The following is an 18,945-nucleotide window of genomic DNA, read 5'->3' as shown; positions in this document are numbered from 1 at the left end:
CAATTTTTATTACTTTTTTGGAATATCACGTGGCCGAGTTTTAGCCAATCACGAGATCAGTACAAAGCTTATAGGAGAGGTGTAATGATGTATTATCAAATTGAAACTCCGAGCACCTGTTGACTCAACCTGAGGCTGATTCATAGAATGTTACCGAAGGCGAAGAGGCTTTATAAGGACCTATGCACGCATCGTAGTATTGTGGGGTAGTTTGAACGAATTAATAAACAGGAACTGCTTTAGAATACCATTTTAATGATCTTCTCTCTTCAAGTCGACGACAACTGTTTTCTGCATCCAACAAACTTTAGATCATGCAAAAGGCAATCATGATAGTATTCAGATAATTTTATCAGCAAAATTCGCACTATTGATATTGACCTCTGCACATATAAACTTGATCACGAAATGTTTTATTGTACGTCATACATCCCAACCCACCCATAACGTGTACGTTCCATTCGCAATTGTATCCTTACAATTACTTTCAAACCCACATTTTGGTCTAAATATTTTCCGCCCACTTAAAAGCATCGATGTGTATGTATGTATTGCATTGTCAAAACTTGTCCCACTTCTCATGAACCGCCAGAAAACCTTACCCACTTCAACAAGAATACTAAAATCGAGGTTTAACCCGCTTCTGTAAAGCCAACTGGGTTAAAGTTGGACCAACTGGGGACGAAACAGTATCAATGCATGTAGCTTTCTCGGAAAAATACCCGCGGAAAGCAATTTTTCTCAGAATGGAAATTTGTCGGCGATATCGTTTGCATCATCACGGTATAGAAAATGGCATTTTGATCATTTAATTTGTTTGTTGTTGTTAGATCTACGTCACACAAGCTACAGCAACTGGTTTTGAGAGCGGAATGATTGTATGGATAATGATTCCGGGAGAGACACCATATTGAGACTTTTTATTGAAACGAAAAGTAAAACACAGCGTAATGGAAATATCATAGAAGTTCAAATTCTTAAAAATTCCAAGGAATAATATCACTCGAGCTCCTGAGTAAATCGAAATTTTAGCAAGGCCAAAATAAAATGTCGTATATCATGATTTCATCGACCTCAGTGACGACGCAAGTAGATTCGAGATTAAAAATCGGTAAAATCCTGCATCTATGACTTGCTGTCGTGTTCACTACGAAACCATAGTGATTTTTCTGGAACTGTTCATGTATATAAATAGCTTATTACTTGCGAGATTCGAACTGTTGACGGTAATATGTTTCCTTCTGTCTTGCAAATATTTTGGTTGCCATTCTGTAAATTTCAAGATCATAATACAATATATTATTAATGGAAGCATCTGACATTAAATCTTCCTTGTATTTGGAGATATCCCTTTCGGTCAAAGACTTTGTAATGTTTCCTTTCAGGTTCATACTGTGACACCTGTTGAATGGTAAGGAAAACGCATTTTCTAACAAACGGAGCGACATTTCATATTCGTCAGTTAATCCGATGACAGCAAACCAGTTTTCTAAGTTTGCTAGGATGTAGTCAAGCATAATTCTTTTCGCATCGTCGTTGACTTCGCTGTCAATCAAAGCCTGTTGAATATACCAGCATGGTAGAACTTTCTGGTGTACTTGCCCAAGAGGGCGTGCTTCAATGTTGCTCGTGGGCTGACAAAATTCTGGCCTGAAAAGCAGTTGGTAGAAAAAGAAACTTTTGTGGTACTTCACCCAATCTTGAAGGCTGCTTGCTGTCGCCTTCTTTCCCCAGCAAATGTGGTCGCTTGTGTACATTCTGCAGTATTCATAAGCGGATATGACGCGCTCGTAAGGATCTCTAAGCAGAGTAAAATAGGAACACGGGCGGTCAGAGACGAAATCACAGAGACCAAACGTGTAACCACCGACGTAAACTTTGAAAATAAAGGTGTCGTTTGATCGTAGAGATTTGAAGATTCCGGAATAAGATTCATGAGAAACAGTTTTCAGCGAAATTAATGGCTTCATGTCGCTGATACACTGTCGAACAGAGCTTCCGGCGGCTTTATGATGATGCAGAAAAACAACAGTGCCGTTTTTGTAGTAGTCTGTCGGAGGCCACATTGATTCTTCAGGGCCAACATTTGATGACCTCCGCCTCCTGTTTGTGTAGAAGTTAGGGAGACATTTTCTTCGTTGTATCCATGGGAACTCGTTGATGTGTGATCGTTTCTCTTGAGGCCGACTGTCAAATGCTGAGTGGCCATATAAACTGCCCGGATGGGAGAGAAAAAATATGCTATCGTCAACATTAATCCAAATAACTGTATTCACCATATTATATACAATACTGTATTGAACTAAATCCTTGATCTATTTTGCGTTTTAATTAGTTCTATAGTTCACAGAAATAATCATCAGTTTGACTGGATAATAGCTTTAAAACTTAACCTTTGAATGTATTTTACGCGTTCTTCTTCTTCTTTGTATATATACTATAGTTTGAATTATACAATAGGCCCTAAACCACTCTTGCCGACCCCACATCTTGAGTACCATGTGAAATTCTGAAATTGCTGGAATTCTGTTCTGTATGTCACAAGAGCATCGGGTATTTACATAAATACATATTGTTATCTTGTTGTCACCAGGCATTTCGACAAGGAGAAGAAAATCTACATGGAGCGAGCTTTAAATGAACTCTCCAATCTCAGCACGTATAAATCTCTGAAATTTGTTTTAAAGATTACGCTGCAACTACGTATGCACCATCCATCAACTAACGGAAAGGCACGTCACAAAGCTTTTGCCCGGGCACAGCTATTTTGTTGGCAACACGATAGGGGAGGAGAATGTATTCCTCACGAAGCTGTCGCTTGCTTCTTTACCACCCAAAATTTCATACTTTCCCCTTCGCCTGAGTCACATTCCTTTCTTTCCCTTGTTTGAGGGCGAAATTTGGCGAGTCGAACACCAATAAGTTTCTAAAGTTTATGCCGCCGAGGACGATCAGGCATTAGCGCTATTTAGATCGGTAAGATTTTGAACATAAGTTTAGATAGCAATGAAAAGTTCCCTGATATTGATTATGGTCCTCACATATCTCGAGTCCGAATACAGAGGTAGAGCCTAGAGGTACTTTCTACCTGCACAAGTACGACTATACGTCTAGTCTAGCTCTTTACTTTATCATTTTCGGCGCCGCCAGGCCAAATGTCATTACGCACGGTACCGGTAAAATTACTTCCTACTTAGAAAGGAAATTTGGCCCAGATGACGCCGCAGGAATGGACGCTTCGCTGTGCCGACATAATGAGCAAATGACTGACGGAGAGAAAACGCGAGATTGCTTTCATGTCCTTTCCCGGGGCCTTTTCGAGGGACTGTGTGGAGAACAGCGCTAGAGAGGCGTTTTAGTGTACGCGTTATATAGTTTTTAAGCCTCGCAAGTGACTGTGCTTATGATTGGGCAATGCTGAGGATTGGTGGCAAAACAGACGATCCACATTTGAATCAAATACCGAGATAAAAACTCAATCAATATACGTCACAGTGGCGTCGAGGTTATGCCAAAATGCAGCCACAAATCAATATGTGCATAGCCTGTTTCACTATATATTTTCTGTCTTCAGTCCAGAAACATTAAAAACATTTTAAATAATACAAACACCACATGTTACCAACATGGTGCTATCATAAGCATATATGTCACAGTTCAAGTTACAGAAGGCTCGACTTTGTTGACGTCTACGACATTACCCTTTATGCCAGCTTACATCTTCAAGGTATCCAGAGCTCATCAATATTATTGTCCACGTCAACAGTGATACAGTGACCATTATATAGATGATTCTGTGCTTGTTTGAGGCACGCGCAAGCGACTTTGCTTGAAAACACATACGGCAGCGGGCGATGTGCATCTTCGGGATTTCAACTTCTACGTGTGAAACCGCATAATGTAAACAATCAGAAGTGCTTGTCAGCGATATCATATCTTCGACCTCGTATAGCTACCATATTATCCACACATTGGCGTTTGAATTTTTTTCTGAAACGACCTTTGCCCATTTTCCGGTATTATTAATCTCACAGCTGTGACATTTATGTGGCCACGTGACGAATTTTGATATTTGTGTAATGACACATTGCAGAATAACACGAACGTAATATTAAAATTGAGCTGTACGCTTTTATTCAGAGACTATGTTGTCGGGTACTCTATAGCAGAGAGAGAGAGAGAGAGAGAGAGAGAGAGAGAGAGAGAGAGAGAGAGAGAGAGAGAGAGAGAGAGAGAGAGAGAGAGAGAGAGAGAGAGAGAGAGATTCACTGTTACAGTAATAGTTGTTGGAAACGAATTTTATAAACGAGCTCGAGCTCAGAAAACCTTTTGATGTGTATACTTTATTTGAGTATTTTGTGAAGGGAAGAAATCTTTATCGGAGTTTTCTCCGTGACAGATAGATACAGGTGACTAGAGATTTTAACAAAAAATACTGTGACAATGAACCACAGTAAAAACTGCTCTGAAATATGAATAAATTAAATGTATTTTGAATTGAGATCACCTTTAATAGGCATATTCAACATTTGTAATACACAGGAATAAATCGGGCAAAAATTTCTGGAAACGGTTCATTTTAATCACTCTCGTCTCTGTGAAAACCCCGCTGGCAGGGCATCGTGGAGTAGGGGTTAGTACAACAGACTAAGTATCGAAGGATGGTCAATTCGTAATTGTCGGTGGGCACATCATCCTGTAATTGGGCCTTCGCCTGCATGCATGTTGGATTTAATAAATTGTAAAAAGATTTAAACATCCAAAATCATGTACTGAAAAATTTCTTACGAAAGAAGTAAGAGTCAAGGAAACTTGCCGACTTACACTTTTTTCTGTACAGTCTTGATTCAAAATTTCACAGCTGTAGAGTTTTCGACTAAATTATGTCCAATACCCGGTATTACGTAGCGGCCTTTACTCAAATACAAACTGTAGCAAAGACATTGGCAGCGTCAAATTTCAAACAATAATCTCCCGCGATTATTGTCATGTCTGTATCATAAATTGACTTCTGAACGTTAATGGAGTGCTTTTCACGTATCAAAATATACGCAACTATGGTCATCGAAAAATTTCTTGGTATGAGCTTAAACTCCGTAAATGCTTAAGAGTACTGGATACTTGTGCACTAAAATACGATTAGTTTTCTTTGCAATAACTACATCCTGGAAGATTCATAAGTGATTTATATTTGCCACTGATCTTATTTATTTTTATTCAATCCGAAATTAAAGAACACTAAGCTTTCTAAAGAGATGAGACTGCTTATTTGACATTTCTCTCATAGAGAATGACAGGTATTTTATTTATTTACAGGCATGCCTTTTGATCCCAAATTCTGAGTTTCCGATTCAGTTGATAAGAAGATAAAATAACTCATAAAAACACCGTCAGTCATGAAAGGGCATTTTTTTGGAAATCCAACTGCTGTATTATCCTTGAACGCCCCTGGTGTCATTAATCGAGTAAAGTTTATTTACAGCACAGGCAAAAGGTCAACTTCGGTGTCAACTTGCTTTATGGTTTCATACTCCGTGGAATACGAGTTATGTCACTTAGATGTATTATTTATTGCTAATTCTGTCGCTATATGTTTACTATCTTCACTCACGTGACTCGACCTATTCTGAAGAGTTGAACTAGTTTTGAGGGATACAATATTGAAGGATAAGTACATGTCACAAGCCAAAAACACAAATAAGAAACAAATATCGATTTGGGAAAGTAGGCATCAACCTGTGGAGATACCAGTATGTTTTTCCAATAGACAGTGCCATTCTCGTGGCCTTATATAAGATGTCACTCATGCGCACAAAACTTAAAACGTTTTTCATGTTTGAAAGAGTCAGTTTTCTGTGGATCTAGTAACTGAGCGCGTGAGTGTGTGATTTTGAAGTATTTGGTGTTAACAGCCTAACACCAAACTTTTATGATATTCTTTGGACCTAGCACTTGTGAGGATTAATTTTAAAGCTTATCGGCCCTGGTAAATAAATGTTTCACTGGCTCAGTTTTGTGAAAATCGGGATAGCGGCCAATTCGAATTTTAAAAAAATATTGTAAAAATTTGTAATTTGTTTCCCTTGCACGATGACTTGGTTTTTTCTATATTTTTAAAGGGAATGGTTGAAAGTTTTCCTTGGGGAAAGTTTGAGCACCTGGCGAGAGTTAAAGTCACTCTTTAATTTTCAAGGAGTGAGCTACCTTAAACACGATTGTAACTAATTTTGGATAATTTGATTGTAATGTTGGTTTAATCTGCAAAATATATGTAAGCTCATCTGCTTTTCTTTTCAAGTCATACATCTGTTTTTATGAGTAATTTGCAATATTGCAGCATTCAGATATAGGACACCTAACACTTTTGAGAAATTTGAAAAATATGAAGATCCAATTATCCAAAATTAGTTCCAACCGTGTTCTTAATTGCTTATTTTTTCCACTCATTTACTTATCACCTAACTGAGGCTTCGAACCATCGAGAAGGAAAAACAAAATCAGAAAATTAAATCACATTAGTATATGGTCAAAATAGTTGATAAAAGAATTGTAACTATAACAGGCCAGGAAATGTCTACACAAAGAGCGAAATTAAATCCACAATTCCTATACACATTAAAAAGACACTGAAAAACAAAATAACATTGGATATTAGCATTGAGACGACAGGTACAGTTTAGTGTATGGCCAGCGCTACACCCAACACGAGAGAAAAAGCCGGTGCACAGCCCATGGGCTACAATTATTGCAGCTCGATGCAGTTTTGCTGATTTTCATTAATTCCAATATCATAACATGTGAGACTTTCACAAGTTGGAAGCATAAGAGAGAGGCAACCACATCTGTATCGCTCTAGTCGCAAGCGTTATTCATCAAAAGGCGGTTATTAAAACGTGTTGTGTACGAAAACCGAAACTGTTGGCAATACGTATATCAATAAAGAAACAGGTCTACACAAAGAGAAAGCTTGACACGTGCCTGTTTTTATTTCATTCATGGAGCGGAAACGAACAAAGATTATACATGGTATAGAGGGTGACTGATAGCCGATCTTGATGTATTCAAGCATTTGATTAAATCTGTACAAAGCCATCTCCTGGGTGAAAGGTTTATAGCCGTTATCCTTCGTCCAATTTACACACTGAGCCTTTGTTTCATAGGAAAACTTTAATGCAGCACGTTTTTTATCTTCTTATCAGCTGAATCAGAAACTCAGTCGTTGGGATCAAAAGGCGTGCCTGTAAATAAATAAAATCCCTGTCATTATCTGTGAACAGTTGAATGTCTTTAGAAAGCTTAGCGGTCTTTAATTTCGGATTTGAATAAAAATAAATAAGATCAGTGGCAAATATAATAAAAATCTTCTAATATGTACTGTTTGTAAAGAAAACTAATTGTATTTTAGATCGCAATTGTCAAGTACTCCTAATATGCATGTACAGAGTTTTCAGCTCATACCAAAACATTTTTCGATAACCATAGTTGCGTATATTTTCATACAAAATGGACACTTGAAGGCCCTCCATTAACACTCAGAAATCAATTTATGATATGGACCTGACACAGGCCCGCGGGAAATTATTGGTTGAAATTTGATGCTGCCAATGTCTTTGCTACAGATAATAAGTTTTTGGGTGCAGGCCTCTCAGTAATACTCGGTATTGGAAAAGTTTAGTCGAAACTCTGCAACTGTGAATTTTGAAACAAAACTGTACAGAAAAAAGTGTAAGTCGGCAAGTTTCCTTGAATGTTACTCCTTTCGGAAGAAATTTTTCAGTACATGATTTTAAAGCTCTAATCCTTTTCAAATTGATTCAATCTAACATGCAATTACAGGATAATGTACCCACTGACAATTACGAATTGACTATCCTCCGATACTCAGTCACTTGTACTATCCCCTACTCCGCAATGCCTCCCTCGAGTACCGAGGGGTTTTCACAGAAATTGATTATAATGAACGGTTTTCAAAAATTTGCACAATTTAATCCTGTACAAGACTATATTTTACAGAAGTTGACAAAAAATTACTCGACAGAAAATATCGTCGAAATTCGTATTAGATAAAGCCTGCCTAGTAAGATCGAAATTTGCCTTTAGTTATAAGTAAAATGGGATTTGCGGCATAAAACAAAGACTGGCAATCAGGGATAATGAATTCAGACATAGAGAAGCTCCTCTGTATTGTCGATTCCTAATAATAAGATTGAACAAAATTTTCCTATGGCATGGCTTACCCATAATTATCTACAAATGTTTTTGTAAGAAATGAAGTATTGCTGTATTTCCGTGTGAGACAGTACAACATGATGGTGAAACGTGACTTTCGATGACCCTGAATAAAAGCTGTTGACAACACATTGTAAACCACAGATCAAAAAGGAGCTCACTAACTCTTGAACTTCTTTTAATATTCTCTTGACAGGTCTTATCCTGAGGGTTGAGAATATTTTTCTGGAGTCCAAAAAGCTGTATAAGTCAGTCCTTGAACCCTTTCTGTAATACTATCTAGTTGTACGTTTAGAAGCCATTTCAATTATCCATTCGGCGCTGTCTTGGTAGTGCAATGCGCCAACGAATGTACTACAAGAGTAATTTGAAACAAGCTAACAATAATGTCGATCTTTTGCCCTGCGGCATTTTGTATGCGGTCATTATTGACGCTCACATTAACCACAGGCGCTTGAGTATATAATTTCGTACCATTTTGCCCAATAAAGGCAATCTTAGGACTATCACGAAGGTTTCAATGCTCAAAGTTACTTTTGTTGGAAAGCTCCCATACCCATCATGCATTTCAGGAATGTTTTCAATCGTATGATTTTGAATCATGCATAAGGTTGAGACTGAACAGTCCTTTCCATTTGCACTCACACAAAACGTTATTCCTTAAATGCGGACTGCTTCAGATATCGTTAAACACTTTATTCCGAGGTTGGGAAAAAGCGATCAAGACTTATCCATCATCCAACATTTTGACTTTTGATATGATAGAGCTGTTGTCAACGGTCAACTGCCTTTGACAGAAAACGTAAAATTCAAATTCAGCCTAAATTACGTTTATAAAGTAAGTATAAAGTATCATTTTTGCACTGTTTTAGCTATCTGATATCAGTAAAATTTGAGTTTTTGAGGTATTTACTTTTATGACGAATATGACATCCCTCTTTCATCTTATTTTCACAGCTATCAAAACACTTTCAACACTTTCCTCGTCGAAATGATTTGTATTTGACCAAAAGAGTTTTTATTTTGTATCTTCTCACATGGGGAGCGCTTTTTGGAGAATTTACGATCGCCGAGACGCCATCGTTGGTGACACATGGCGAATATCATGATAGTGTAGATGACATCACAACTCACACAGAGACACGTAAGTCTTGATCGTCAAAGACACCCTTTAAATAATCTTGCGCTGGACATGATTCTAACTCATACCCATAAGAAGTTCATGTTGAACTTGCTTGGAGCTTCATTAACTGTAACTTTTGATGCATTAATTCATTGCTCTAAACAAAGTTTGTTTGTGATGTGTACTAGCGAGTATGTAAGTGCGGGTGCTTCATGAACTCTACATCGTGTGGAGGGGTCGCAGTCAGAAAAAATTATAACATCTCAGCTCTGTTATTGAACCACTCTTTTTAAGGGTTTTCCCCCGCATCCCCCGGCCGTAAATAATGACAGCTCCCTAATTACCGACCAAAGCGAGGCGATTTTTCTCGCAGACCTGCAGAAGACATGACTTTGGTATGAAATATAAATTTAATGCAATCGAAGCATTTATTACTGAATCTACAAGTACAGTGGAAGTAGATACATGACGACTAAAAATTAGCCTGTTTCAGTGAGCAGATCAACATAAATATTGCTCAAATTTGAAAAGTAAACGATTTTGTCCGTTTAATAGAATTCAAATTTTGCTGTGTGCGCACCCGTATGTGTTGTCATTTCATGTGTACCCTGGTGCTTTAATTGCATACTCTTAATCAATCATATGATGTTGTTTGCCAATGATCCCAATTTACTCACGACTGTATAATTTTTGGTATCGCCTTTGATTATCCCGTCAATACGGAATTAACACGCGCTACAGGTGTATAAATCTTCAAGTACAGTAAGATTTCGTAAATAGAAGCAGTGGAGGGATCGATGAGTTCCTTCGTAACAAATTTACCTGTCAAAATTACAGATCCATTTAATGTTTAGATATACATATCACTGAGCTCAGTTTATCTTCAAGTTTGCTAAGATTTACGCACGTGTTCGACACATTTCTATAAATTTTTCTATGCGTGTTACCACATAAAGGGGTTAATCACAGACATGATGGGTTGTTAGATGACTGGCTTTGTCATTTTTTTTTGCTTTTGACGTTTCGACGACAACAGAATAAATTTAACATGTAACTTCTGTATTCTGAACTACCCAGGCTATATATAAACCCATTGATATTCATGCCACAAACTTTATTGTAAATGAGAAAATATTGAAAACCAGAGTGAAGTGTTAACTCATCCTTGGCTTCCTGTGTGTGATTATATAATCGGTAAATGGACAGTAAAACCTCTGGGGCGAGCATAACGAACATCGTTAAGGATATCAAGAAACACGTTAGGGTTACCGCATGGTGTTTGTTGGACTGGGCTGCGGTCGATTGCTCAGCGAATGCTCTCCGAGACTGCCAAATCTTCCTTGCTATAAGGATATACAAAGGTATAACAAACACAACTGGGAATAGCATAGATGATATTGAAATTGCTCTACAGACGAACAGTACTATACCCCAATCTGACTGCAATAATGGCGCCTTAGGTAAGCGTATGCCATCACTTGTCATGTGCAGGAGGTCAACACAAACATAAGTAATAGTGACAGCAGCGCACAAAGTTGTGGCGACATACGCATATACTTTAGCGAATGGGAAATCAATTGTATTGTAAAACATAGGCCTGCAAATAGCTACATAGCGCTCGACTGCCAGACCTAGTATTGTGAGTGACGCAGCAGCGACACAACCGGACTGAAGAACCACACCGAGCGATTTCCTTACGATTGAATTATGGTCGATAAATGTACATAGAAAGTTGACCAGTTGAAATGAACAGTACATGATTGTAATCATACCTAACGTAATCGTCAAAGTACAAGATTTCTTTCGCAGTTGACTGACGAACCGATTCAATGTCACAAACAGTACGTTTAGTACCAGTCCAAAGACATTAACGGCAAATATAAAAATTAGTGTCGGCTCTAATGCTGGATTGCGTTCTCGGGCTTGTCTTGTCCTATCCCCACTATCATTAAGGGATTCACAACTTTTGGTCTCGTTGTTTGATCTTCTTTGTTCAGTACGTCTGCATGAAAATAACAAGTATAAACGCGTGTATTACCCAAATGTAATTAACATTAGCAATAAGTGATACTTATTCAATATGATACGGCATTTAAAGCTTATATGTAATAAACAGCACGAAAACAATTTCCCAATTAACGAAAACCACACTTTTTTGAAATATTTCCACTTAAATAACTGGTTATAATATTCAGTTCTGCTTTACTTGATAATTTCACCATAAATTTCTTATTTGATCAAAAGTGGTTGAACTTTCTTGATAGTTTAAGATATTTTTATGGAAATAACTAAATTTAATATATAATATATCCTCTAATATGATTTTCCATGGAAATATGTGCAAATATGCAAGCAACAGGCATTTCGTTATTTTTCAAGTCAAATTACACACCCACCCTTGCAAGAAATTTCCTGCAACTCTGAGCCATGTCCGTTGCAAGAAATTTCTTACATGGATGGGTGTGTCCCTTGCAAGAAATTTCTTGCATGGGTGGGTGTGTCCTTTGCAAGAAATTTCTTGCATGGATGGGTGTGTCTGTTGCAAGAAATGTCTTGCATGGATGAGTGTGTCCCTTGCAAGAAATTTCTTGCATGGATGGATGTGTCCCTTGCAAGAAATTTCTTGCATGGGTGGGTGTGTCCAAGAAATGTCTTGCAGGGGACACACCCACCCATGCAAGAAATTTCTTGCAAGGGACACACCCATCCATGCAAGAAATTTCTTGCAAGGGACACACCCATCCATGCAAGAAATTTCTTGCATGGATGGGTGTGTCCCTTGTAAGAAATTTCTTGCATGGTTGGTTGTGTCTGTTGCAAGAAATTTCTTGATTTGTATGAGAACTAACTTTGAATGACCACATAAACGAAAGAAGTCCCATGTGTTTTAGTGGAAATTCCTGTAAATCTATTTCATAATTGCCATCGATGCTTTTTATGCAACAATTATAGGCTTCACATAGACTTGGTTCAAGTCGGTGAATTAAAAAAAATAAAATCATTTATAATAGTTTCTCTTGTGTCTCTCCTATTTCGTACAAACCTATCCGGAATTTGGCAGCTCACGCCAGGTTTTCCCAGCTATTGAATGCGTCGAGTTTGAGTCTGCGCAGTAGTGAGTTAGTTTCTGCCGGATTCACCGACTTGGACTTCTTGCAAGTACAGGCGGTGAGACGGACTGTGTACACAGTGACGTAGAGCAAATACAAAATGATTGACAGCCCCGCCGTTATTCTGGCCAATAAGAAGAACGCATGGTCTGCATGCATTCAAAAGTTTGTTGTCATCTCAGTGCAAAGCTAGACATCGAGTACGTTTTATATCTGGGCGAATAATGGCATCAAGTTCGTACATCAACTGCGTTTTACAACTGATCGGTCGACCATCGCTAATCATGCGAGATTACCAAAGAAGCTTGTTGAGAGTTACATTGAGGGAAAAGATGTGTTCGTCTGCGCACCAACCGGCAGCGGAAAATCACTGACATACGAAGTCGCCCCACATTGTTTTGATTTCCATCGCTTTGGGCACGTAAGAGAACAGGCTACAACTGTAAGGACGGTGTCTTTTTCCATCCTTGAATAACTGGCGACGATTTTCGCATTTTGCAACATGGGCCCCACAAACAACACAGATATTTTCACGCATTTTCGGTGATACAACAGAGGTCGTGCTGACTTTTGTGGGAGTGATCGCACTCGACATTTTGTCAACAACGCCATGTGAGTTTTATGCACGTCTCGTTTGGGTCAATTGGTAACTCCTCCCAATGTGTAAAATTTAGTGATGTCATCTTATGAATAATATATGAGTAAAGAAAACGTCATCTCATGAATAATTTATAGCAACGCAGATCGTGCAAGAAAGCCAAGTCTGTGATTCCGGGTGAAACTCCGCTGCACAGCGTTCACTCCACTTATCGCGTTCACCCTACTCATCGCGTCCACTCACGCGCGCGTTTCACATGAAAGCAGAATACAAATCATTGCGTTCACTCCACTTAAACATTCACAAATCACAGACTTGAACCAAGTCTAGGCTTCACAGTACAAAACCCATTAAGTGTAAGATAACACACAAAAATATTGGTTTAAAAACCATAAATGTCACATTGTGATTTTTTCGTTGTGAATTTTTCTGTGATTGAGTACTGATATCAACATTTCTTTGAAATTTTTGAATTTTAATTTTAAACAAATTAGTGATCAGTTTACATTTGTAATTTGGAAAAATGTTTACACCATTGATCAGTGTTGATTTTTTTCACCATACTTGAAAGTATGGGATTTCCTGCCAAATGCTTTAAAATTAATGTTTTCCTCATAAATATCAGCAATGGAATATGCAAAGGCAACTAAAGCAAAAATTACTTCTCCAAATCTGAACATCTTCATAATTTAACTGATATTTTTACTTTTTTAAAATGAAAATTCATGAAATTTCAGGTTTTCGGCTAAAGGGAAATCGTTTTCGTGCTGTTATGTAATACCAATCCAATGTGAAATATCACTTAACCCAATATTCTTCACCCAATGCAAAGGTAAACACCATCGCCGTTAACTGTCACTCTATATTTTGTCTTTTCGACATGTTTGTTATTATCATTGACTTGAATATCTCAGTTTGTTATGTTTGTCAAAATAACAAGCAAGCAGCTTGTCTAAACGACTTACATGTGAATCTGATATTGTCAGTGTTGCAGTTGAATTCGTGTCGAAAAAGAAATATTATACTTACGAGCGTTCTGGCTGGGTGCAGTTGTGTTTTCTGCTACTCTGCGTCGCATTAAAACGTTCTTGTGTTTGATTGCTTTGAATTGTCCATTCCCTGGTGTTGGCTCGATTATTCAACTCTAGCTGATCATCACTAATTGCAGTCGAGCCACTACCACGGGATGTGACATCGGTCCGATTGGTGACATACCCGTTTGAGATAGTACACCTGCCAACTTGACGGCATCCACTCGGTTCAAACCGAACTGTGCTTGATACAGGCGAGATACGCGTTGTGTGTTTTGCGTTAATCTCAGAGTCACGCTGAAGTGCTGTATTAATTGTACAAAGAAAACAGGTATTACCCCCAACAATTTTTTTTGAGAAGGACGTGCAAAGTGAAACAAAACATAGATAGAATGTGAAAATCCATTTGTACTAGTACTGTTGGCAATGCTAGACTGAAACAAAGTGACTTAGACAAAACTGTACATGTACACAAATGGTATCACCATTGAACGTGAACAAAACAAGAAAACAAGAATACCGTGATGAAAACAGGGGGAAAACATACATAGACACGAAGGCCTGAGACAGATAAAATTGCACTGAGGTAAAGTTAGGCTTGAGGAGGAATAGAGAGATAGAGACAGAGAATATCAACTAATATTTGATATCAGTATTGTTATGATTATATCATTAGTTTGATGAAATATTAGAAGTTTCGAGATAAGACTTTTGATTTAGGAATGTCGGGTTACAGGATTGCTGAAAATAATGGCTTGATCGCCGCTATCAAATTACAGCGACGTTCGAATGACATCGTTTTCTCCGAACAGAACAAAAGTTATGGAACAATATATAGTCAATGAAGCTGTTAGCAAGTTCAACGTGCCACTTCTTATGGGTATGAGTCAGATTCAAGTCCAGGGCAAGCTTATTTACAGAGTGTCATCAACGATCCAGACTTACGCCTATCTGTCCGAGTTGCGATGTCATTTCCACTGTCATGATATTCACCAAGTGTCGCCAACGATGGAGGATCAGCGACCGTAAGCTTAAATTCTCCAAAGAGCGCTCCCCACGTGAGAAGATACAAAATAAAGACTCTTTTGGTCAAAATACACATCATTTCGACGAGGAAAGTGATGAAAGTGTTTCGATATCTGTAAAAACAAGACGAAAGATTGTTGTCATATGCCTAATAAAGTAAATAGCTAAAAAACAATTTTTTTCCAAAATCAGCTGAGAAAAGTGCAAAAATTATAATACTTACTTTATCAACGTAATTCCTGCTATATTTGACTTTTAAGTCTTCTGTTACTGGCAGTTGACCGTTGACAACAGCTCTATCGTATCAAAAGTCAAAATGTTGGACGATGGATAAATCTTGATCGCTTTTCACCAACCTCGGAATAAAGTGTGAGATCATGTGGTTTAACAATATATGAAGCAGTCCGCATTAAAGAAATAGCGTTTTGTGTTAGTGCAAACGAACAGGACTGTTCAGTCTTCATCTTATGCATGATTCAAAATCATACGATTGAAAACATTGAATGCATGATGGGTACGGGAGCTTTCCAACAAAAGTAACAGTGGACGTTGAACCTTATTGATAGTCCTAAGATTGCCTAGTGTAAAATGATGATTATGAAATTATACTAATTTAGCGCCTGGTTAACGTGAGCGTCCGTAATAACCGTATACAAAATACCGCAGGGCAAAAGGTCTACATTATTGTTAGCTTGGTACAAATTACTTTGGTAGTACAGTCGTTTGTGCATTTCACTCCCTAGACTGCGCCGAATCGATTATTGTGGAGTCCTGCTTTTATAAGAACTAACCTAGATATAAAATGGCTTCTAAACTTACAACTAGCTAGTGTTACAGAAAGGATTCAAGGACTGACTTAAACGGCTTTTTAAATAAACAAAGGCTCTGGACACCAGAAAAAATATTCTCAACCCTAAGGATAAGACTTGTCAAAAATATTAAAAGGAGTTCAAGACTTAGTAAACTCACTTTTGAGCTGTGGTTTACATTTTGTTGTCAGCAGAGCTTTCAGCACTAACTCATTTTTACAAAAACATGCATATGCCTTCATGTACATTGCATTTGTAGATAATTTGTCTGAATTCATTATTCCCGATTGCCAGTCTTAGTTTTATACCGCAGATCCCGTTTTACTTATAACGAAAAACACAAATTTCGATCTTACTAGGTCTGCTTTATCTAATACGAATTTCGACGATATTCTTTCTTCGAGTGATGTTAATTCGGCCTGGTTATTTCTTAAGAAACATCGTTTTAAAGGAATGGCTGCTCATATACCAAAATTGAGGGCAAGGATAAATCAGCACCGGGTTGGATCGATTCGGACATGAGGCATATGCAAAAATTAGAACATTTTGCCTTGAGAAGAGCAAAGAAATCAAATCTTTCGCGGTAATGGGCGAAATTTCGTAAACTTTGGCTTTAAAATATGCCGACTACGAAATGTCATCAGTAAATTGACAGTCTGAGTAATAGTGTAGTCGAAAATCCAAAGCGGTTTTGGACTCTTATTCTGTCTAAGACGCGTTTCAAATCATTATACCGAAGAGTCCTTTGAGCCAGCAAGGTTCAGCCACTCCTGCTAACGACAAGGCCACTCTTTTCAACAACTGTATTTTATTCTGTTTTCACGAAGTCCAACTCCCATATACTTTTGCTGATATTCCTATTTTCAAGCATATGTCTTTAGGAAATGTTTCACTTACTCTGGATGAAAAGCTGAATATTGTACTTGACCTTGACGTTTGTAAAGCCATCGGCCCGGATGGTATTTTTTTACTTGTCCTTAAACAGTGTGCCAGGCAACTAGTTTACCACTTAAAACAGGTACATTGCCTGATGACTACTTGACAACTGACGTAGTTCCTATTCATAAAAAGTTGACAATTATAGACCAGTATCCTTATTAAGTATTTGTTGTAAAGTTTTGGAGAGGGCTGTATTGATATAATTACTTTTAATTACCCTAATATGAAAAATAATACACGTCACGTGCGATGTAAGGTAAATACAACATTTACAAATCGATGGTAATATGGAGCCAGAAATATAGCTTTACGCTAGTCGATCCTGGCCCATTAACGAAATTCACATTACGCTAGTCGAGCATGGCGCTATATACAAAAAGTTCTGCAAGTATTTGTATATGTATACCTAAAGGATCACATCTATCATCGATATCTGCAACAATGCTTTGTTTAAGGACGTTCATCCGTGATTCAACTTTTTCGAATCTTTAATGATATTGGTTCTACTTTGGGCAAGGGTGGTCAAGTTGATATGGTTTATTTGGACTTTTCGAAGGCCTTTAGTAGTGTTCCTCCCCAGTAAATAAATAAATTGAAATCTTTTGGGATTCATTCGGAGTTATTAACATGGTAACAAACATAGTTATCTGGACAAAGGCAACATGTTGTCGAAGGACTCAGAATGGCTCCCGGTTGTTTCAGAAGTTCCCTAAGCGTCAATATTAGGACCTTTTCTTTTGCTTTTGTATATCAATGATATAACAAGTGCTGTCCAATATTCTACTCTTGGTTTGTCTCCTGATGATTCAAAGTGTTATAGAGCAATAAATAGTGTTGCTTGCTGACTGTGAGTATCTGCAGAACGATATTAATTCCTCTCTGAAGCGGGGTGATATATGGAATCTTTGCTGTCGCTCGATTAAGCGTCATTATTATTTCAATTGCTCGCCGTGGCAATCCCATTATCTTGTACCATTCTATGTCACATTAACTCAATTACTGACCTGGGAGTAGGGATACATTTATTTCCTCCACCTTGGTTTGGAATAACCAGACAAAAAGAATAATAAGTAAGCCAAATTGTAAATCAGATATGATAAAGCGAATTTTAGGTTTCGATGCGCCACAAAATGTCAGTAAGAGTTTGTATTCAGCCCTAATTAGGAGTTGCTTAGAATAATGTAGTTGTTTGTTAGCGGATATATCCAAACATAATACCAAGGCTTTGGAAGGGTTCAACGAAGGGCTACTCCTTCATTACCCAAATCTAGATGACAAAGACAGGCTTTCTAAACTTAACCTTCTGCCCCTTACATACAGAAGGGGAATAGCAGACTTATTTTTTTATAAGTTAACTATGGATATAATGATGTTAACTTAGATGACTTTACGAATTTTTATGGTGCCGAGTTCAACTATCCCGATACGAGATCAAGTAATGACTATTTAAAACTTAAACCCCATGCTTGCCACACAGAATCATTCTCACGTTCTTACCTTAACAGATATGTTCCGTTATGGAACCAGTTGCAATATTATACCATATTATATCTTAAGAGAGTACATCTCTGTTCATATCTTAAGTGAATTCGTTTTTCCGGCAGAAATTTAAAAATTTCAATTCCAATCACATTTGTACATGGATAACAACATGTTGCTGTCATAGTAGTCGAGGTTACCCAGACTGCTGTGAGGGGCCCTCTCTGGCCGCCTTAACACAGTCCGGGGAAATCCAAGGCAAAAATCTCAGAGCTAAGATAGCCAACCGTGGACAAGAGCAATGCATCATGGGAGCAACTGATCTATGATATGTAAATTCATATTTTGAGACAAAGTCACGGAATATATATCGTCAAGGCTACGTAGGCTAGGCTTCCGAATCTGTCGTTAGTAATGAATGTGAACTATAACTTTAATGTCTTGGATCAGTCTACGGGTACGAGACGATTGACCCAGTATGCAAAGTCATAGTTTACACTCATTACCTATGAAAATCACTTCTACATAAGCTTAAGTTTGAAAATGTCTCAAAACATAATAATAACATGATATATCACTTTCTCCAGAGATGAATTGCTCT

The 18,945-nt window shown here is 37.8% G+C and overlaps 2 protein-coding genes across 2 annotated transcripts; both read right to left on the bottom strand.

Annotated features, from left to right (window-relative positions):
• Positions 1-905: 905 nt before the first annotated feature.
• Positions 906-3,989, bottom strand: LOC139133736 (uncharacterized). The gene is made up of 2 exons (XM_070700503.1): positions 3,702-3,989; positions 906-2,214 (listed from the first exon to the last, which is right to left on the bottom strand). Exons 1-2 carry the CDS (start codon positions 3,932-3,934, stop codon positions 1,200-1,202), a joined length of 1,248 nt encoding a protein of 415 aa, XP_070556604.1. The 5' UTR covers positions 3,935-3,989; the 3' UTR covers positions 906-1,199.
• Positions 3,990-10,233: 6,244 nt separating this feature from the next.
• LOC139132587 (blue-sensitive opsin-like) lies at positions 10,234-15,468 on the bottom strand. Its single transcript, XM_070698877.1, has 4 exons — positions 15,341-15,468; positions 15,037-15,230; positions 14,090-14,396; positions 10,234-11,354 (listed from the first exon to the last, which is right to left on the bottom strand). Exons 2-4 carry the CDS (start codon positions 15,194-15,196, stop codon positions 10,352-10,354), a joined length of 1,470 nt encoding a protein of 489 aa, XP_070554978.1. The 5' UTR covers positions 15,197-15,230; positions 15,341-15,468; the 3' UTR covers positions 10,234-10,351.
• Between the last annotated feature and the right edge of the window lie 3,477 nt (positions 15,469-18,945).

Source organism: Ptychodera flava, chromosome 5 (assembly GCF_041260155.1).
Source record: "Ptychodera flava strain L36383 chromosome 5, AS_Pfla_20210202, whole genome shotgun sequence".
Lineage (NCBI taxonomy): Eukaryota > Metazoa > Hemichordata > Enteropneusta > Ptychoderidae > Ptychodera > Ptychodera flava.
The sequence above is the reverse complement of the archived record's forward strand: the minus strand, read 5'-3'. Positions and strand labels throughout refer to the sequence as shown.

Bases quoted from the DNA above. Each gene is read 5' to 3' on its own strand.
- LOC139132587 (XM_070698877.1), bottom strand. From the start codon at position 15,196: ATGATGTGTATTTTGACCAAAAGAGTCTTTATTTTGTATCTTCTCACG. The intron at 14,397-15,036 runs GTAAGTCTGGAT...CAATTAATACAG, and splicing joins CGCAACTCGGACAGATAGGC to CACTTCAGCGTGACTCTGAG. The intron at 11,355-14,089 runs GTAAGTATAATA...ATTTTCATGCAG, and splicing joins TGCACCCAGCCAGAACGCTC to ACGTACTGAACAAAGAAGAT.
- LOC139133736 (XM_070700503.1), bottom strand. From the start codon at position 3,934: ATGATATCGCTGACAAGCACTTCTGATTGTTTACATTATGCGGTTTCA. The intron at 2,215-3,701 runs GTAATGTCGTAG...CCATCCGGGCAG, and splicing joins GATGTAAGCTGGCATAAAGG to TTTATATGGCCACTCAGCAT.